Genomic DNA, 20,902 nt, shown 5'->3' with positions numbered 1-20,902 from the left:
TTTTTTTTTTTTTTTTTTATTTACTCCTGATATAAGTTCTAAAGAGTAAGTCAATTGAATTATATCTTTTTAATAATGAGACTTTAACTTATGTTTACATCTGTTATTGGGTTTTGATCATCGTTCTGTTAGGGGTTCACCGTAACCGAGAGTGATACGAAGGGAAGAAAAGAGGGGCGATGTGACGAGAGAGCTTTTGCACTTGCACTTGGCGTTGCATCGGAGGTCGGTCAAGGCGGTCGTGCACAGATCGATAACATGGCAACGCGGAATGGATAACGTTGCATTCTGGTCGGTGACCTCTGGGTGGGTGCCGGGACATTCACAGGACTATACTACGCTCTCCCAATTCGGCGCTTAATTTTCCTCAAACCACTAAATCCGATGCAGGTGCATGCGTCCATGTAAAGATGGGATTCCCGTTGAAAACCGCGATAATTAAAAAACCGGATTGAAAAATGATACCGAAATTGGAATTGACAAACGATCTCGTTGCTTTTGATACTTTTAAATTGTTTCGATGTTAATTGATTTTTTTTTCTTTTTTTACTTCCAATCTAACGGATTTTTATTTCATGTAAAAAGATCAAAAATGTATCAGAGAGTTTTTGAAATATAAATCATAGTTATATTATGTCCACTTAATGTTATTTCAATGTCACGGTATGATTTATTATTTTAGAGATAAAATTTAAACTAATACTAAGCTGTTTTTAGCATCCGAAGAGATTTATTATTAATATCATTAATAATAATGAAGCTATTAATTATGTTGCATTAATAATTTGTACACAGATATTTTTGGATATCAGAAAATATCAATCTTGCAGCGACCTACTATGCAGTGTTTTCTGCACATGGTATATTACCGACACCTTTCATTCGCTTTTAACGATCGTCGGTATTACAGATTCCAATAATTTTCTTCTGTTTTCCAACAGAGTTCTCGCGTAAAACGTGTGGTGCGCTGTGGTCGAGTGAGATATGAATTTTATAATTTTTAAATACGTCACTTTGTTTCGTAACATTTTAATAATTATATTTCATAATAATCAAGCGATGACTTTAAAAACCTATTAATTAAAATTGATAAGCTCCATTACAAAATAAAGGATATTATATAAAAACATTTAAAAATTATAATTAAGATACGAGCTATATCTCAGAGTCAAGATAATTTCTAAGAATCATTTAGCCGTAATGTATCTGAGCATTATCCAATCATTAAGATAATAAAGTCAAGCATCATGATATAAGATTGGTTAAGACATGCCCCTGGCAAAATAGACGAACGGTTAAGAACTTCCGTTTGGTTATTAGTATGCGGGCTTCGTCGTATCCGCATCCGTACAAACGTTCACGGCATCCTGAGTCCCGATGAGAACGAATGAAGCCTTTGTCCAATAATATTACTATATCCGTTAGATCTCGTTAGTCATGAGATCTTATCATCGAGCATAAGCCCTTCCCCGTTTATTCTAATTCTTAAATTATCCTCTTGAATATCTTTGACAGACTCATCCATCATTCGAAACAGTCGAAGTTCTTTAATTATCTTACCAACAAGATATTGTTTCCTTTCATCTCGAACGCACCTACATAAATATTAAAATATTTCCTTGGTAAGAAAACCTTGAATGTGGTAGAAGAAAGAAAAAGGCGAAGTTATAAAACGTGAAGTAAATCTTTTCCATGGAAAACTCTAATCTTTTATACGATCAAGTTCTGTACCTGTGCTTTTCGAATACGAATATAAAAACCGTGAATAATTGGGAGGGATATTGAAAAGAGAAAAATCATTCAGGTAGGTGCGTGTTGCACGTGGCAAAGGGCAGCTGCACATTTAATTCGTCTTTTCCTTTGCTTACCACTACTCTCTTTCTGTAACACTCGTAGGGCTTCTGTTTTTATCGATATCAAGGTCAGTTTTTTTAATAGGACTACTATTTATATAATAATTTTACAAAATATCTACCAGCATCTTTCAAGAATTAATTGGCTACGTCGAGCCATAAATTGTAGACAGCCTGATGATTTCTTTTTTCTTCTTCATAAAATGGTATTCGAAAAGTAAAAATCCTATCAACGTATCAGCCACGCGTCCTATTTGCCATCTGTTGCTTCCTTTCGTTAATGGGCTAGACTACCATAAAAGGTCTCAAAATTTATTACAACTTAAATTATTTTTCGTGTGTTAGAATCTAATTTATCCAAGTCCTATCATCCTAATCTACAATTTCCACACTTAATGTAATCAAATTTGTATTAAAATTCCTACAAATGCATGAAATATTGATTGACCCAAAAATCGAGTGCAACAACTGAACGAGAATACGAAATAAGGTAAAACGTAATTGCACTTGTAGAAGGTACGGTAAGTAAGGAAGAAAAGGGTCGAGTTGCAAATTTGGGTTGTCTTTCTCTCTCACTCAACACCTCAGCTTTGGGTGTTAGTCGATGCAGGCTTGTGTACATATCGGCAGTGGGTATCGTGGATGGCAGCTGCCTCGTAGTAAGCAGCACGTGTTCATCTTTTCGAGGAGGCAGGTGGTTGGCGTCGTTAAGCAATCTGCCTCCCCCTCGACGAGAGCCAAGATTTGAGCTCATAAGAAAGAAAGGAAAAGAGTCGTCCAGAGTCCTGCGTAGGATCTTGTTAGGGAAGAAAAAAGATAAACGTAGTGGGGAAGAGAGGACGAGGGGTTGAGGGGGTGGGGAACAGAAAAAAAGGGAGAAGAAGAGGATGCAAGAAGGAAGGTTCTTTCTGTTGAATAAGAAAAGTAGAGGCAGGTGATGCGGTGTTCCTCCGGTTCACTTCTCTCCCGATTTTCTTCTTCTTCTTCTTTTTCTTCTTCTTCAGCGATAACGACGGGACTACCACGACCGGTTTGAAGATCGGCGACGTGCCGGCTTACTGCTGCTTAATAAGCCGTAATAAGGGCTTCGACGCATGCCTCTCGATACACGAGACACGATAAATCTCACCGGCACGCTGCACCTAAGAACTTATAACGCGAATTGCGCTCTTCCGATCAGGTTGGCTTCTTGGTCTTGGTCTTAAGCAGGTGCCTTCTTTGAATCGATCGAGTTTTTCTTCTTCTTCTTCTTCATTTCTTTTTTATTAAAGTTTGCTTTTTTCTGATTTGTTTCTTGCCAGCAAGATATCTTCCTTTTAAATGTTATTTCAATTTTAATATGCAATTCGTATTATCTGTCGAGTCTTATAAATCTTGGTGAAAGTGATTCGTTGTTTTTTGATCTCTTAGAAAGGTTGAACTTTGTTAGTAGGATATCATAGGAATTGGAACGGTTGGAGAAAACGTGACGTAAATTGATTAACAAGCTAATTGCTAACTGAATAGTTTGATCGTTAATTTACGAAAGATCCAACTATTCATTTAGACTAACTGTTCGATGATATTGAATTAGATGAATTATCGTCATAGGTTTTAGATTGTCGAAACTGTAGAACCATTAACGATGAGGACTGAATGATTCGATCAGAGGGTCGGTCTTCCTAATAGATTTTTGTGCCCAGTAAAGTACTCCTAGAGAAGAGTATCGTGTTGCTTATCGTCAGAGCTGATCGAATTCGAGGACATAAGGGCAGCGTTCAATGGGCTGTTTAAACTAAGCTCGTAGCTCTTGCACACCCCCGTTCTGTTCCTCGGGGATCCATTTAGAGGCGTTCCCTAGGAAAGGAGCCGGGACCCGGGCACGAGCTTCTTTCTGTTTGAATGCGATATGAACAAATGGGGGAAGGAAGGGAGGGTAGAAAGAAAAGAAGATGGAACGGGATGGTCGAAAGAGATGGAGAATTTTTCTTCCTTTATTCGCGTCGTTTTTCTTTCTTTGGTAAATCAGATGCAGCAGCCTCGGTTCTCGGGAGCGTGCAACAGTTGGCGAGAAGGAAACATCTGTCGGTCTTTCGGCGCATGCGTATCCTTCAGGTAAAACCTGCCTTCTTCTCAGAGATTCTCAAATTTTTACATCATTTTCCTTCGAATCTCTTTATCCTGATCAAAGAAAATAAAAAACAATTAGTTTAAACTAATGAACAATTTCAAAAGTAGTAATATCGATAATTGGTCAGAACTTTTCTTGTTCTGGGTTTTTAAACTTTTCCCCTTCGTCTGTAGCTTTTTTTTAATCTGAAACAAACGTAGGAGCTAAAATTAGTTAAAATGAATGAATGATAGGAACAAAAGAAACGATATCAGAATATTAATAATTCGATCCGAATTTTTCTTCTTGGGTTTATTTATTGAACAAGTGTAGACAAACGTATCGATGAAATATAAATTAATGTGAAAGTTAACTCTGACTAACTTGGATAATCCCACGAAGGGGTGTGGTGAGTCACGCGAAAATTGTATATTCTCCTTCAGAACGTTTTAGTTTGAGAAAAGGGTGCACCGAATAAATTGCCCCCGACAACGCATTTTAAACGCTTTGCTGTTGAGTAATCGCGATAGCAAACCGCGTGTAGCGATCGCGTGTTACGATTCACATGTAAATATACTACTTATCCCTGGCAAAGCTCGGTTAGTCATAAAAAGGTAGTCACTTTAATGGTGCCCAACCAAAAGAACTGATCATCGTTTTATTTTCATTCTTCACTGTTCAGTGATGCCAACGATGCCAACATTTAACTTGCAAGGTGATCTAAACACTTGCATATGCTTCTCAAAGAATAGGATCAACCTTGGTTAAGAGATATGCCTTCCTCGTTACGCGTCAAGGACTACAAACCGAAGGACTTGTGCTAGGGGTATGGATTACACGAAAGTTACACGAAAACCGCAAAAATTAGCCGATCCAAAGAAATCTTTAGGTATCGTGACTCCTTTTTTATCCTACTTGATATTCAAGTTTTGATTTAGTGAATTCTTATTCATAAAATCTTAGCGAATGGAGTATTTGATTTATAATATCCTGTTTTTCGTGATCCTACTTGATATCTGAATTTTGATTAAGTGGACTCTGACTTCAAATCGGATGATACCGGTTAGATTATTTTTCTAATAATCGAAGTAAACATTCTGACGAGATTCTTAATGTTTGAATTCATATAATTACTCCGTTCTACATATTGCTCTCGAATTACGTAGTATACCGAAGCCGAAGGCGAATTAATTCTGATATTCTAGATTAGTAACGGGGTCAGTCGGTTGCGAAGGTAGAATATATCGTTGGATTGGTGTTTATATGCTGTTATAAAGTCCTTCAAGATTAACTCATTTCTAGTCTTTGAAACCTTGCGGAATATCGTAACAGTAAATGAAGTATTATACAAAAGAATCATGTCGTAAAGATCGTGATCGATAAGGATTGGCTAAGAACAGAAATCTAGAAGGAAGGAATATAATAGTTGGGAAAAAGGAAAGGTAGGATGATAAAGATTTTGAGAAACACTGCGTATCTGTGCCGAGCGCCACGCGACCAGGTCGGTCGTCCGGTTGGGCTGGGTGCCGGGTGTTGTTGAAATCAACGTGGTGGGGTTCCTTCAACGACCACAACGGAGCCTTATGCCTTCAGTCGACTCTCGGCTCTCACTCCGACTTGACCTGCCGTTCATATTTTCCCTTAATTAATCATCCAAACTATCAAGTGGTAATACAATTTATCCGGATCATTCGTTCAAAGGACAACAAACTAAAACAGAAGTTCGAAGTTCTGTTTCAAGTTTTTGTTAGATTCTCTAGATATTCCGACAAAGGGTGGTGAACAATTGTGAGGACAAAATTGTACAACAACATTTAACAGGACTTTAATCTTTGGATTTGATAGACAATCTTGTCTTTCTAATAATTATCTGAATTTATCACGAAGAATTTTTCATTTAAAGGACAACAAATTAAAATAAAAGATTAATTTTTTTTTTAACTTCCTGAAAGTTCTTGGATTTTTAATAAATGATGTAAGATTGTGAAGATAGAATTAACGGAATTAATAAAAATTTGATAAACAATTTATGACATTATTTAGATTTTGAAAGTGTTACGGGAAAAAAAAGAAATAGTTAAAACTTGTGTAATAAATTTGTAGAATAAGAACAAGAATAAAAATAAAAATAAGAGAAAGAGAAGAACGGTCGACGATCATAAGTTTAAACGCGCTGGCGAGCATCGCGAGTATCGATCCAACAACCAGTTCCTTTTACCGGTCGATCACCTCCCGATCTCGGCTCGATCCTTCTCCGCTCAGTTGCCGCTGAGAAGTCGTTCGAGAAGGCGAGAGAGAACACGCGCGGACGCTCAGCTTCTTCCTTCGAATTTAATTAGTACGTGGGTGCTGACGATAGTCGAAGAAGAGAAAAAGAAAAATAAGAAGAAGAAGAAGAAGAAGAAGAAAAAGGAAGAGAAACAAAAGGGATGCCAAAAGTGGTGCCGCTAGTGGGACCTTCGACTAACATAAGAGGAATCAAATAAAAGAAGTTTTTATACCGTGAGAAGGAGGACGCTGAGGAACAAGAGGTAGGAGGAGGAGGAGGTGGAGGAGGTGGAGGTGGGGGTGGAGAGAAGTAGGTGGTAGGGAGGTAAATAGATGCAGGAATCTCTGGACGGCGCCATGTCTCTGTCGTCGTAGCTGCGAGAAAAAATATTCGGTCGGAGTTCTCTCACTCGCACAACCAACTACTGTGAATGCTTTAGAAAAGGAAGACAAAGCTATTCGAGTATCGGAGTGTGAGGACATCTTCCATAAAGAAGAATAACCTTCACCCGTGCATCTGAGTTCCCCTCTCGAAGTTTAAAATCGTTCCTTCTCACGTTGATGGGACCTTTTTCTCCTTTCGCTAAGAGTCCGCAAGAGTTCGAAAGGAGTCCGCAAACATGCTGTGCGGTACGTTCAAGAAGAAGAGGAGGAGTCCGGGGGACGAGTACCGGTTGGTGAGGTCGAACACCATGCCGAGAATTGTGTCGACGCGAGAGGGTTCTTTGGTAGCTGTTAGAAGGACCAAATCTTCCAGAACACACATTCGATCTTCTTTGATCAAAGATCTTCTCAATATGGTAAGTTCATAGAATTTATTTTAATCTTATGTGTTCAATCTTTTTCGGGAACAAGAAAGTCGATCTTCTTTATCTATGGGCCGACTTTCATTATATTTTTTTTATTCGCATCCAAAATTCTACGACCAATGTTTTCGTGATCTTCCTTTTACATGTGTGTTGATCGAACAGTTTCCCACGATGAGTTTAGTTGAATAAATAACAACAGAAATGGTTCTACTTATGCATGTGTCTCTTCCTCCTCCCTTTTCTTCTGTTATGGACGTCGATGTTTCCTTTACGTTTTGGCGCCACGTTTCGTAGTCACGGTTTACGCGATGGTAAGGGCTTACCATCGTCCGGTCGATTGGATTCGCAAAAGGATTTCGACCGTCTTGAATCTACATACATGAATGTGAATGCGTCATGCTATTACATATGTATGCATGTGCAACTCGTTACAATACGCTGTCCTGTTTGCTATCAATGTATACACACATGCACAAGTAAATCTAAGCACATTCGGATGCATCATTTGCATCCCCCATACGGGTTTGCTCGTAGATCAATAACTGCATCGAAACTATTCGGAAGAGGTTTTGTAATCTTCAAGGACGATGCTGGTGCATCTTTCTTTTATTTATTTCGATTAGGTATATTTGAAATTTCAGGATATTTTTATTAGGATTCCAAACACGTTGGAATGAATTTTGTTCATAAGTCGAATTAGTTTCGAATAATTATAGGTGTCTTATAAAAAGTTATGCACTCCTGCTATGCAATTAACATGCATGCGCGTACACGAGTTCAACTCGTTTAACGACAATATGCGAGTACAATTATCTCGATGGCTAGTGAAAGGAAATTCTAACGGTTTGTCACGTAAACTCGTAACTCTCCTTTCGTTATGTATATTAGACTTTTTTTCAATGCTACTTTTTTTGAGATAAATTACCCGGGAAATTAATCCGATTCGTATAAAATCACACAAACACACACAGATACATACACAGACACGTTGACTTATTTAAAAAGGTATTTTCTTTTCAAGGACTCACACTAACACACACTCCTCATTGTTCCACGTTTTTTCTTTGACTTTTTCTTTTCTACCTTTTTGTTGTTGTTGTTAGATTTTTGTTCCTTCAATCTCTCGAGCAGGCTTTTTACACGAAAACCGGACTCGAGTACGGTATCGATCTCTCGATCGAAGGCCACAGGCAGTGCTGTAGCCGGTCACGATCGAGTCCTCAGCTCACGATTGCGTTCCTCCTTTTAGCCTGTTCTCTTCGCGTTCCTGTTACAAAGTCCTTTTCTTCTTCTTCTTCATCTTCTTCTTCTTCTTCTTCTTCTTCTTCTTCTTCTTCTTCTTCTGGTTCAGCTTGTTCGTTGTCGTCTTCCTACCGAAAGTCGAGATGTTTCTTTTTCGGTCTAAATCCGGCTACGTAGGCGCCTTCGAGCGTTCGCAGGAGTCCCACAGTGTATCCCCCAAGATGAAGAAGAAAGACCAACGTAGTAATAAAGAAAGAAAGAGACACCAAAAGGAGGTGAAGGCACCTCGCAAGCTTTACCTTATAAGGTTTCCTCTCTGGATGCTGTTGCTGCTCCTCTGTGATGCTCCTTCTACTGGTGCTGTTACTGTTGTTGCTGTTGCTGCTGCTGCTGCCCAATGCCCATTAGAAATCTTTTGTTGTCCCGACCTCTTTTCTCCGAGATGAATTCCCCATCGAGATTCGACCAGAATTTCTCTTCAGTAGATATACCCTTCGATTCCTATGAGACAAGATTTTTCTTTCGACCCTTCTTTTTCTTTTTTTTATCCAGCTGGCATTTTGTAGAATGTCGGGCATTAAACTTCAAGTAATTGGTTCTCAATATTCAAGGATATTATTTTTGTTCAATTGATGTTTCTTCTTTTTTTGTATGCAATTGAATAAGAATTTTTCTAGGACATCTAATTATTGGGTTTTGATCAGTTCATTCCAGATTGTTGAATTTTAATATTCAAGGATTTTATCTTCGTTCAAGTTTCTCTTTTTTTATTAACAAGTTTTTTAAAACATCAATCGAATTATAGGGTTTGGTTACTTTGAATTTTGTTTATAAACTGATAAATCTAAAATCTTTCTTTTTACGACGATGCGTATAAATTATACTCTAAGGATGAGAATTAGTGTGTGCTTTACGACGAACTCATGAATAAGGAAATGACGTAGCACAAGAGGTGTGCGTATACAGCACCGTGTTCTCTAATTTCAAGAGGATAACTTTTTAAACGTTGCCGTGGAAAAAGTTCTTAACGCGATGCACGAAACGTACGACTCTTTGCAACTTTAATTTTCTTGTTAAAAAGTAAAACTAAAACGAAACGTTGTTCGAGATTAACAACGTGACATATTTTTTTTTTCTTTTTGTATTCTCTTTAACAAACAAAGAAAAACTCGTTTGCACAGTTTTAAAGATACTTTGCAACGGAGTTAATTTACGATGAAAAAAAGATATTGCACCTGGTACGAGAATTTTTCTTCTTACAATCCATTCAAATGCGAATTATTTTCATTCCTAAAATGAATGAAAAATAAAAATACAAATGTAGTTGAAGATATTTGGAATGCGAAAAGACATGAAAGAAGACAAACGAAGAAGCACTTTTTTTTTTCTCTGTAAGCAATTTGTGTATGGTTGGACCATCTCTCAGTTACCACAGTCTTCTCTTTCTTTTTCTCTTGGTCTTCGTCCAGGCTTCCTTTTTTATTTCCCTTTTTCTTTTTCTTCTCGGTGTACCACCGACCGACCCTTGCTTCGACGAGATTCTCCCTCCGAATCTTCGCATCGCGAAATACCTTAGCGCATTCTTTCGCATCCTCGCCACTGCGATTTGGGTCCTCAACTCGGTGTTCACGCTCATTTTTATTTAAGTCGTTGTTAAGACCTACGATAAAATCGATTATTATTCATTCAAATACAACATCATAATTAAGACACGTCGGTGGTAATAATATCTAATTAAAAATATTGCGTAAATGTCGTTGTTCGTGGCCATTTTTATTGAAGTCGCTGTTAAAACTTCAAACAAAATGAATTTATATTAATTCAAAATCAACATCACACATATAAATAAGACATCAATAATTATTTTTATCCTATACTAAGATGCACAAAAAAGAGTCATGTATTATGTTACTTCAATAATAGTTTAGCTTTAGTTTTAAGAAACTGGAACATAGAAGTAGTTGAAAATATCTTTCAGAGTGCATTTTCAGCTGCCCGCAGATTTTCTTATTTTTATCCATGTCAGATCTTCGGACTTTTTCTTCCGGTAGACGTTCCTTTTCGTTGTTAATCCTGATTCATCCCTTTTGATATTTCTTCTTCCCTTTATATTTTTATTTTTTTTAAAGGGCAAAAGAGCACACTAATATTCCTTTTGGTAGATTTGAGCTTAGCTATATATATATATGCGATGAAGAAACCAGAGGTTTAGGGTTTGCAGCTTATAAATGAACGAACACACACACACGTATCATTCTTTTTTTCAGGTTCTTCCGGTCCTTTCTATTAGCGTCTCCCTCAAGTTAAAATTCTACAAGCTGTAGAAGCTGTAGAAGAAAACGGTGTTAAAACCTTTTTTCAAAATTGCGTAATCGGTGTCTCGATCTAGCACTTGAGCTACTCGTTTTGTCCCCATCAACTTAAGTTCGTCGAACTTGTATCTACGTTGTGTCCCATATTTCCTTATCTCGTCTATGCTTCGATATTACATGTATATACACACGGTTAAATTCCATTCGTCATTCTCTCCTCTATTTTCTTTCACGATCATTAATAACTATTCTATTATTATTTCACATTACGTTAAGCTAATAATTTTTATTTAAACGTGCAACGATATTTTCTTTAGAATTTATCGAAGATTTTTGTTATATTTTTATTAGAATAAATGAATAAACAAGAAACTGGCGCCAGAGTGTACAGTTACAAATGTACACAACATTTACGGTACTTGCTTGTATGTTTATTTTACAATTAGATCATGTTTTTTTTTTGTCAGTTATACGGGAAAATTTTAATTATTCATTAATCTGACAAATCGATTAGTGCAATTTGTAATTTATACTGCGGGTATAATTCAAAAATATTTATCTATTCAAATTTATACTGCAGGTTATTAAAAAATATGTACCAATTGTATAGTAATGATATTTATCATAGTCAAATTCAGTTTAGCAAAGAAAATGTATAATATAGACGAGAATCTTTTACGTCATACAACAAGTATCTGATATTTACGTGTGTATGTATGTTTATGCAAGTAACGAAACATAATTCTCGGTAGTGAACGGTGATAGGACATTTCATAACACGTTCGATCACGAAACCGGCGCCGAGTTTTATCGTTCAAATCCTCAGAAAATGTCGATTGGAAGACTCCGTCGCGTCTCTGGCAATTAATAAACTTCATCCTGCTATTATAGAGAGGAGATTAATTAGAAAATTCTTTCAAACGTTTCTCCGATATTAAATTGAAATCGATTTATTTTCCTATTATACGAGCAGCAGATCCTCGCGTGAATATGATTAGAATCATCGACCTAAGCTTACGATTTACAAAAATTTCTACGAGACAAAGGAATATGAAAGTGATAGGAATAAATGAGAGAGAGAGAGAGAGAGAGAGAGAGAGAGAGAGAGAGAAAAAAGGGGGGAAAAAGAGAAAGATCGAGAACAATTTCATTTTGTTAATACAACGATTCGTTTCGCTAAGTTTACCAATCCCCCTTCTGCCACCCCATTTATAAAAACATATAGTAAGTACCCCTACATTTTTTTCTTCTTCTGATGTTTTTGTTTGTTTCTTTTTGTTCTTCTGTTTGTTCGCTATTTTACGCCCAGTTTCAATTTATGACGGCGTACGAGGAATTTCTCCTAATTATCACTAATTAGAGTTAATACGGTAAATGTCGGTTGCCAAGAACTCAACGTCTAAAGCTTATTCTCTTCTAGTCGATGAACTATTCTCCTTTCTAGGAAGAATGAGAAAAAGATCCTGAAGGATAATGTGTCTTTTTCGATAATGGATACTTGTAATATTATTTGATCGTTATCTGATCTTTCGTAAGTTTACTTATTACAATTGGATAAGTGTAAAATAAATTAGGAAGAGAAATGAGTAGAGATGAGTAAGAGAATAAAATGGAATGATTAAGCAAGTGTAAGAGGGTAAGAAAAGAATATGAAAGTACAAGAGTAAGAAAGAAAAGTGAATAAAAAAATTGTTGAATTGTATAAAATTCAATAGCAAAAGATATTTGTTAGAACAGTTTAAAAAAACAAACGAATTAGCATATTCACTTAATATGACGAGTAAGGGAGAAAAATGAAATGTAAAAATTACGAATTATTTGACAATAAAATTCGATTGTAAATATAATTTGTTTAAACATTTTAGTAGATAGAAAAATATAAGAGAATATGAGARTACAAGAGTAAGAAAKARAAGYGAATAAAAATTATTGAATTGTATAGAATTCGATCGGTAAGATATTTGTTAGAACATTTAAGAAGAAAGAACAAGTTAGCATGTTCTCACAATATGCTTCGACAAAAGTAGGGCTGGAAAAAGGAAGATAAAAATTAAGAATTATTTGACAATAAGATTCGATTGCAAATATAATTTGTATAAACATTTTAGTAGATAGAAAAATATAAGAGAATATGAGAGTACAAGAGTAAGAAAGAAAAGCGAATAAAAATTATTGAATTGTGTAGAATTCGATTGGTAAGATATTTGTTAGAACATTTAAGAAGAAAGAACAAGTTAGCATGTTCACACATAATGGTTTTACATTCCGAAAGGTTCCGACAAGAGGTCTCGTGAGCAAAGGGCGTGGTCGTGTTCTCAGTACTCGTTTTAATCGTTTCTCTCTAAACATAAGTAAAGCGACGAATCGTTCTGGACATCAACATCAGCAGAAAAACATTCTTTCGAGAATAAGATAATAATAATAATAATAAGAATAAGAAGAAGAAAATAACGAATAAGAACGTCGAGAGACGATCGCGACCGCGCGAGAATTTCTATTCGATTCTACGAGAAAGTTCGACTACAGAGATACCGATAGCCTTTAAGATTTATCTTTCACTCTCACGTTATTATCATTTGCTTCGATACTTTCTGTTTAATACGTTTCCCAAACTTTCTTCTTGATAATTCTTTTATCATTCTTTTATACCTTTGCCCTGTTGAAATTAATGATCCTTGTGAAGAAATAAATGAGGATCGATACACGTCAATATTTAATATTAAACTTATCAACAGTTATATTTATACTGCAACCGGTCTGATGAACGATATTCAACTAATTGTGACAATTAGATTCTTAACAATTTAATACTGGGTCCTAATTAATACATTCATTACTGACAGTAAATTAACGGAGTCATTTTAAATACCCGTGTCAAAATTTCAACAAAAATTCTATTAGTAATATCGGTGTATGTGTTCAATCTAATTTTTGTGTATATTTCTTTTAAAAAAGTCATATTTAAAATAATAAATGATAATTATCAAATGTAAATTCAAATGAACAAAAACAGTAACATCGTACCAAGAATTTAAAAATTCAATACCGATCAATGAATTAGTATTCAATAAAATTCTTCTTATTCCTGTTTTTTTTTTATGTCGATAATTACCATAATTAAGAAATAAATGAGGATTCGGATAATTACGATCGTTTGAGATACATGTTCCGAAATGAAATAAAATTAAACGATCGTTATTTTTATTTTTTATTTATTTATTTATTTTTTTTTTTTTTTAAATCTGGTACGAGAGTTGTTGTTTCCTTTTTTTTTTTTTTTTTTTTTTCTTTCGAACCACGATGATATTCGAAACTTATCGCGTTAGTTAATGGCAGAAGGGGAAATGAAAGACACGATGTGTTGATTCGTTCGCGCGATCACGATACGACGACAATTTCTTGTTAGTTCGAAGCGGGACGATATCTTTGAGAAGATAATGAACGTTGCAGCTGTTCCCGTTGTCGCCGTCATCATCATCGTTCTGTCGTTTGATACACCGATTAATATTTTTAGCGATTAAATGTTTTCCTCCCTAGAAAACGCGACACAATTCTGTTTGTAACGATGACAAAATCGTAAACATTTTAATCGTTGCTATTTTAAATGCTTAGCTCACATCAGTATCTTAAAGAAATGTTTTACCATTAGTTCAAACAATAATGTCAAAATCATATATATTAAAATAAGGTCACCAAACTTACTTAATTTAAAAGAGTCTGATAACCCTAGGAAACAAATACTATTCATAGAAAAGTGTCCTAAAAACGTCGGTAGTTGTTTTAAGTTTTGGGTTGTAGCCATTTTTCTAGGGTCAAACTTTTATGCAACAGATATCTAATTATGAGTCATCAAATTTAATTTAAAAGAGTCTACAGACCCTAGAAAAAAACATATTAATATAAAATAGTGTCCTAAAAAAGATTGCTCGGTGTTATAAATTTTCGATTGTTGCTATTTTTTTTTAGAATCAAATTTTTATTCAACAAATATTTAATGGTGATTAATTAATTGAATTAAGTTCCAAAAAAAGAAACAGGAAAATCACTTGGTCAAAATATTATATATAGCAATCAATTAAAAATATTCTTTTCTATTTAAAGTTTTAAACTGCAGTTGTTGACACTACTGAAGTTAAATGATCTAATTGCTTACAAATTAACCTTTGATATCTTTCGATTATTTTTCTCAGTCAAACAGGCCTCGGATAATTCAGCGGTCAGCTTTTATGGTTTAACAAAAATAAGAATAAAAAGAAGAAAAAGAAGATGAGAAAGCGACCTGACAGGGAGTCAAGGTCCTTTCGTGGGATCTTTTTCAGCTTCTCAAGAATCCTTTTTGGCTTCGTAGTATGTCAGTCCTGTGTGTTCGTTGTGGTTCCTTCTTATTCTCATTTACCTTCTCTCTTTTTTATTTTTTCTTTTTTTTTCTTTGAATCCTTCCTTTCACTCCTTTATCCCGCGTGCTATTTCTTTCCTTTTTCTCTTCTTTTTTCTCGGAGATGTAAATCTGTTGGAATGATCTCTCCCGTTTTCGCAACATGCGAGCGGACATCTTCAAAAGAACCTTACGCGAAATTTTGTCCTGGAAAATCGTTTCAATTCTCACTATTTCAGTTTCATTTTAATTAATTAATTTCCAAATTGTTGTCACGATTATTGTAAACTAAAAAACGTTTGTCAATTATTCCGTCAATTATTCCGATTTCAAACCGAAAGTAATCCGTGTAATTTCATACTTTTTTGATGATGTAATAATATTCTTGAAAAGTATTGTAAACGTTATTTTGATCGACGTTAATGATTTACGTAACAAAATTATGTTGAATTAATATTGTTACGTTTCATTGTTTAACTTTAAGGAGATAAGAATATCCTTTAACTGTTTATGTTATGCACGCTCGTTCACTCATATCTCGCGTTCCTAGATGATGAAAGACAAACAGGATTTCGCGGTCCGCACTTCTATAGAAAGCGAGTCGTTCGCGAACGAGTTAGCTTTATGGAAGTTACACGGAATGAGATTACTGAATAAATGTAGGACAGAGGGAAACCGAAAAAGCGATTCGGATAATCTCATGAACAAATGGAATTTCATAAAGCTCTCTCTCTTTCTCTCTCTCTCTCTCTTTTTTTTCCTTTTTATTTCATCCTCTCAAGAATTTATTGTCATATGAAGTATAACAAATATTTTATTATTTTATCATCAACGATTCTATCGTGATTTAGAAAGTTTCAACCACACACATACACACATACATTTTGTTAATCTCTCACTTCATAAAAAGGAAACACAAAAAGAAAAGTTATCGTCGATGAGATTACGACGATTTCAACGAAAATGTGTTTCACAATTTTAGGAATCATAAATCTAACTAACGCGTGTTTGAAGAAGAGAGAAGAAACAAAAAGAAATTCTTGGACATTTCGAAAGTAGTACACAAGCAATAAAAGATACTGGGCTCGTAGGAAGTCGGTGAAGGTGCCAAGATTATGAGAAAATCTTTTTGACTTATTCGATCATTGCGTGGGTGGAGTTAACTTGTTTCTATGAAATACAAGAAGAAAACACACGAACATACGTACACGTTTCTATATAATTTCTACGATCGTGGTAACAAATATTTCATCAAACGACCGCAACATTTAACGATCGTTAGAACAAGGTCGATCCGGTTTCGATAGTTGCGTTTGGTATAGAGGGTGAGTTACGTTTGCGGTTCATTTGAATTTAATGCTTCTCCCTTTATCGTCATTCTCTCTTCCTCAATTATTCGTTTGATAGCAGATATTACGTTGCATCGATGCATATCTGGATACGAAGGTTAATGAGCCACTAGCTGCTATAATAACTAAATGCAAGGATAATTTGGAGATCATAATTTTCAAAGCATCATATTGTACAAGTTAGATGAGATTAGGTTAATATTATTTCTCTTAAGTCACTAAATTGATCAGCTTATTTCAGATTAAGTAACTGTTGTATCCAATATTTATTGAAGTTCTAACAAAACTCTACATTTTTTATTCAGGTAATTTGACATTTGTTTTATTTAGGAGCTCATATACGAGCCATGTGGGTAACGTATGTAATAGGTATATCCAATTCTAATTAAAACAGAACAATTACCTCCAATAATCAACACGCAACGAATATAAAACGATATTTTACAAAATTCTGAACTCACTGTTCAGACAAATTAAAATTTGTGTTATTTATGGGTCACATATGACCCATTCGGCTTAAACGGAAAATCGTAAAAAATCAATCTGACAAAACGCGTGGCAAAAAAGAATAAACAAGATACACACGGATGCGTGATTCATATTGTAGGTCAAGCCAAACATCATGGGATAGTACTCGACGCTAGTTTTTACGATGATCTCGACAACCCTCTGGAGATTAGTTCGCGTGCTGTGATCCGAATTGTGCAACGTTCATCCTGTTGCTTCAACAATAAAAAGGCATCCACCCTATCCTCTGGATTACTCTAATCTCTGCGTCAGTGAACTTTTATTTATCTCTTTTATCTTTCCAAAGGGCAAGATTGGGACTTTCCCAAGGGATAGGTTTTAAATCAGCTACCAGTATGCTACTACGCTTCGTTATTTTTTTATATTGTCACAACAATTCGAATAATAAAAATATTGAATATAAAATATAATGATGCCATGAAACAAAGGTTTATTCAACATGAACTCAGCATAGTTTTTGATTCGATTTACGTTAACGCGTTTTCGATGCTTTACTTCGATCGAGTGGCAACATATCGGACCGGTCCAACAGAGCCGAAATCAATTAACTTACGTTATGCGTGAGTTGTACTCGCTCCTATGTGTCCGTGTGCTGTGTATATATGTGGATGTGTGTGAGTATACAAGGCTACGTAATCGGGCTCCCTTCCTATCGTCGTGTCTCTCTCTCTCACATACATATTCACACACATACAGAGAATTTCAAACGATGTGCCTAGAGCCGCGTGCATAGCTGCCGCGTGGGTTGCCATGGGCAACTCATGACTAACACACACTGCACAGAATCTCTCTCTCTATCTTTCTCTCCCCTCCCTCCCGGTCCCTCTCCCTCATCCCTTTTTCAACATTTCGCGGCTCTCTCGTGGTTCCCGCAGTGACGTATCTACGAGTTTCTCGACCATACCTCGAATAACCTGCACACCCATCTTTTATTCGTTTCCCAATTGTATTTATTTCCAATTTCTCTCAATTGTTTTCAATCGAATTGTAAATTAGATTCTGCGATACGTTTCGTGAAATATTTAACGTCAAATAAAGTTTCTATTGGATTAATCGTAAAGGTGAATAAATTTAAACGATTGTTACGTTAATTTTAGTTACAAGTTGTTCCTCGAAAAATTCTTTTATTAACGTCACTGTTGGATAATAATATCCGTAGGATTACCTAACTTTCTCGGATTATCGATCTCTCCGATCTCTCGGGAGGATTTTCTACGGTTCTCGAGTAATTAATTTTTAACGATCATCTCGTTTGCGATTTCGAAAAGGTGTGTTACATGCACTCGGTGTGTTTATTCTCGCGCGTGTTCGCATTTCCACGTTTCTTTCTGTTTTTTTTCCTCTCTCTCTCTTTCTTACAAATACACTTTGACATTTCATATCAATTTTTAGCACCCCGTCCCTGACGTACTCGAGTTATCTTTCCTTCATTTCCATCTTCGTCGTACTAACGTTGGGACATCGGGGTCTCTGTCTGTTCACATAGGGACAGGGACTACTCAGGGATGTAACAACTTGAACGTTCCACTGTTAAAACAGCAATTGGTGCATGACCGTGGACAGACAGTTTACGCGTATTTGTTCAGAGAATCTATACAGGAGTCAGCAATATTTTCTCTCTAAACCTTATCGCAATTATGTCCAAGTTTTATTTATCTAACGCTCGTAACGACCGAAAAGGATCCATTACTGCGTGTTGTTTGCAATTCTAAATTTAAGTACTTCGGATTTAACAGAAACCACATTTGTTTAAAAACATATGATATATTAAATATTAAATATACAACGAAATATCTCTATATAAATCCTTTTCAAACAAAACTACTAATTCAACAAAAACCAAGGCACGAGCAATCTCGTTTTATGTGATTCTGAAAGAAAAATAGTCAATCGAAGAGATACAAGGAAACAAAAGCTACCTCTTTCTTCTTTCTTCGAGATAAAAAATACAAGGATACCATTCTCAATCTCTTCCTGGAAAAGTAAAAGAAAACTTTGCAACTATATATATATATATATACAACTGAGTAGATCCTTCGAGACGGTGACCCCTTAGTCTGGACTGAAAAGAGATCGTCCCTGAACCCGCGGTGAGTCTCTTAGTCCAGAGAGGAGAAATGGAGGGGTGGGTGGATTGTAGAGAAAAGAAAGAGTAGAAGGGGAAGCGAGTAGGTGGTGGGGGTAAATAAGAGAAGGAGAGAAAATGGATGCTGCTCGGAGTGACGAAGAGCGTCAAAGTTGGGAACGTGGAATGGGAATAAAAAGAAAGAAAGAAAGAGAAAGAGAGTGTGTGTGTGCGAGAGAGAGAGAGAGATAGAGAAAAGGAACCCTCGGCCACCCTCGTTAGAGTGTAGCCCCTCCTCCTCCTCCTGGTGCCCCTCTCCCGTATCGCCCACTCTTGCCTACTGCCGTCTCTTCTCTCTCGGTTCACGTTCGTCCAGCGGGAAGCTCGCAGGACAGGCAGGCAGACGCTTTCCGGCCGGCTTTGTGGAGAATACACTAGAGTGAGTGAGACGGAGAGTGAGAAATACGCGCGCGCGCGCACGCGTGCCTTCATAGGTTGTCTCTCTGTGTGTATAGTAAAAGAGAGTGAGTTAGTAGTGAGAGGGAAAGAGGAAAGGAGAGGAAAACCCGAGCCGAAGGCTTACCGCCTTCATACCACCTCCAGCATTCCCGGCGTGCACACACAGTTGCAGCTGCACCGTCGTCGTGGTGGTTTGCTCGTTTGCTTGCTTGCTTGCTTGCATCCTTGCTTGCTTGCTTGCTTGCTTGCTTGCTCGTGCGCAAGTACACGCGCCCTGTCTGCTGCGCGCGCGTATTTCTCTCTTTTTCTATTTACTTCTATATTAAAAGAGAGAGAGAGAGAGAAAGAGAGAGAGAAGGGTTTGAGTATTTTTACGTGTACGTTGATCGAAACGTAGACTTGCAGCAACGTAATTTTTTTTTTAACGAGCTACCTGTATTCAGAAATCATTCTCAACGTTGATGAATCTGCAATTTTGTGTAGATAGATTGTTGATTTTAATGATTCGTGGAGTATTCCATGTGACTTTAGTTTTGGATCGAGTGATCTATTAATAGTTTTGATTTACGTTTGATATTTTCTGTGTGAATTGAAAGAAAGATTGTTGTAATCAAGGATCACGATTTGTGGCTGAATTCGGTCAGCCAAATGGTGGAGGTTTGACATTTCGTAAATGTCAGCTTCTCGAACCAACGTTGCCGGGTTTGACTGGTAATCGAAGTGTCGCATTAGTTTCTGATACAATAAACAGGACGATTATAATTGTGAGAGATAGAAACAGTGATTTATGTGTTAATAAATCCTCGAGATAATCGAATTGTGAAAGACATGTGATCGCGAACGAGAAGGTTTTCGTCATTTTTCTTTCCTCGACTAGAGGAAGAACAAATTTGTTGGATTTGATTTATTTATTTCGTTTCGACAATCGAAGGGGAAAAGATTAGAAAATTGTCAAAAAAAAATTTTTAAACAAACATGGATTGGGTGAGGAGACAGGATGCTAAGGAAGAGTCAACGGAAATTCCTGCAATGTTAGCACCGGAGGAAACTGACGAATGCTACTACGAGGAAGACACGTCCGTTGACGAGGGCATGGTACGTTTTTTTATTTTTAATTAACAGCCATTACTTATGTTACAATAGATAGAAAAATTGCAAAGACTAATAATCATCAATAGTTGCTGAATTTCTATCTCAAACATTTCTAAAAATAATTGTAAAATATTACAATTTTAACATGATATTTGATTATAATTCAACTGTGAGACAAATTGAAGGGACTAAAATTTGGGGTTAACAAAAATTGTAGAATATTTTTAACGATCCCTGTTAACTGAGACTAAAAGAACTGTTCCTCTTTTTGGAGAATTCAAGTAATCATATACAATTATATTGAATCAATCACAATTCCTTTTCGTGGAAACGTCTAGCTTTGATGGTTTAATCAATTGAGAATTCGATGATAATCCTATCTCTCTCTCTCCCCCTCTCTTGTTCTCTTTGATCGTTTCCCTCTTATCAAAAGGGCTTTTGTTCGTATAAGGTACGACAAG

The 20,902-nt window shown here is 36.1% G+C and overlaps 1 protein-coding gene across 4 annotated transcripts in view; it reads left to right on the top strand.

Moving 5' to 3' along the window:
• LOC106784640 (amyloid beta A4 precursor protein-binding family B member 1-interacting protein-like) overlaps nucleotides 1-20,902 on the top strand; it is a 124,703-nt gene that overhangs the window by 46,042 nt on the left and 57,759 nt on the right. The window contains exon 1 of one of the 4 annotated variants that reach the window (XM_014744407.1): nucleotides 6,521-7,010. The exons of 2 other annotated variants lie outside the window; for them this stretch is intronic. In XM_014744407.1, the coding sequence (XP_014599893.1) occupies nucleotides 6,831-7,010 (180 nt within the window). In that variant the 5' untranslated portion in view covers nucleotides 6,521-6,830. Of the gene's footprint in view, nucleotides 1-6,520; nucleotides 7,011-19,671; nucleotides 20,445-20,902 lie in introns of those variants that run through there. One more of the 4 variants, XM_014744408.1, reaches the window with a different exon arrangement.

Source organism: Polistes canadensis, unplaced genomic scaffold (genome assembly GCF_001313835.1).
Source record: "Polistes canadensis isolate GaletaPanama2010 unplaced genomic scaffold, ASM131383v1 scaffold_38, whole genome shotgun sequence".
NCBI lineage: Eukaryota > Metazoa > Arthropoda > Insecta > Hymenoptera > Vespidae > Polistes > Polistes canadensis.
The sequence above is the reverse complement of the archived record's forward strand: the minus strand, read 5'-3'. Positions and strand labels throughout refer to the sequence as shown.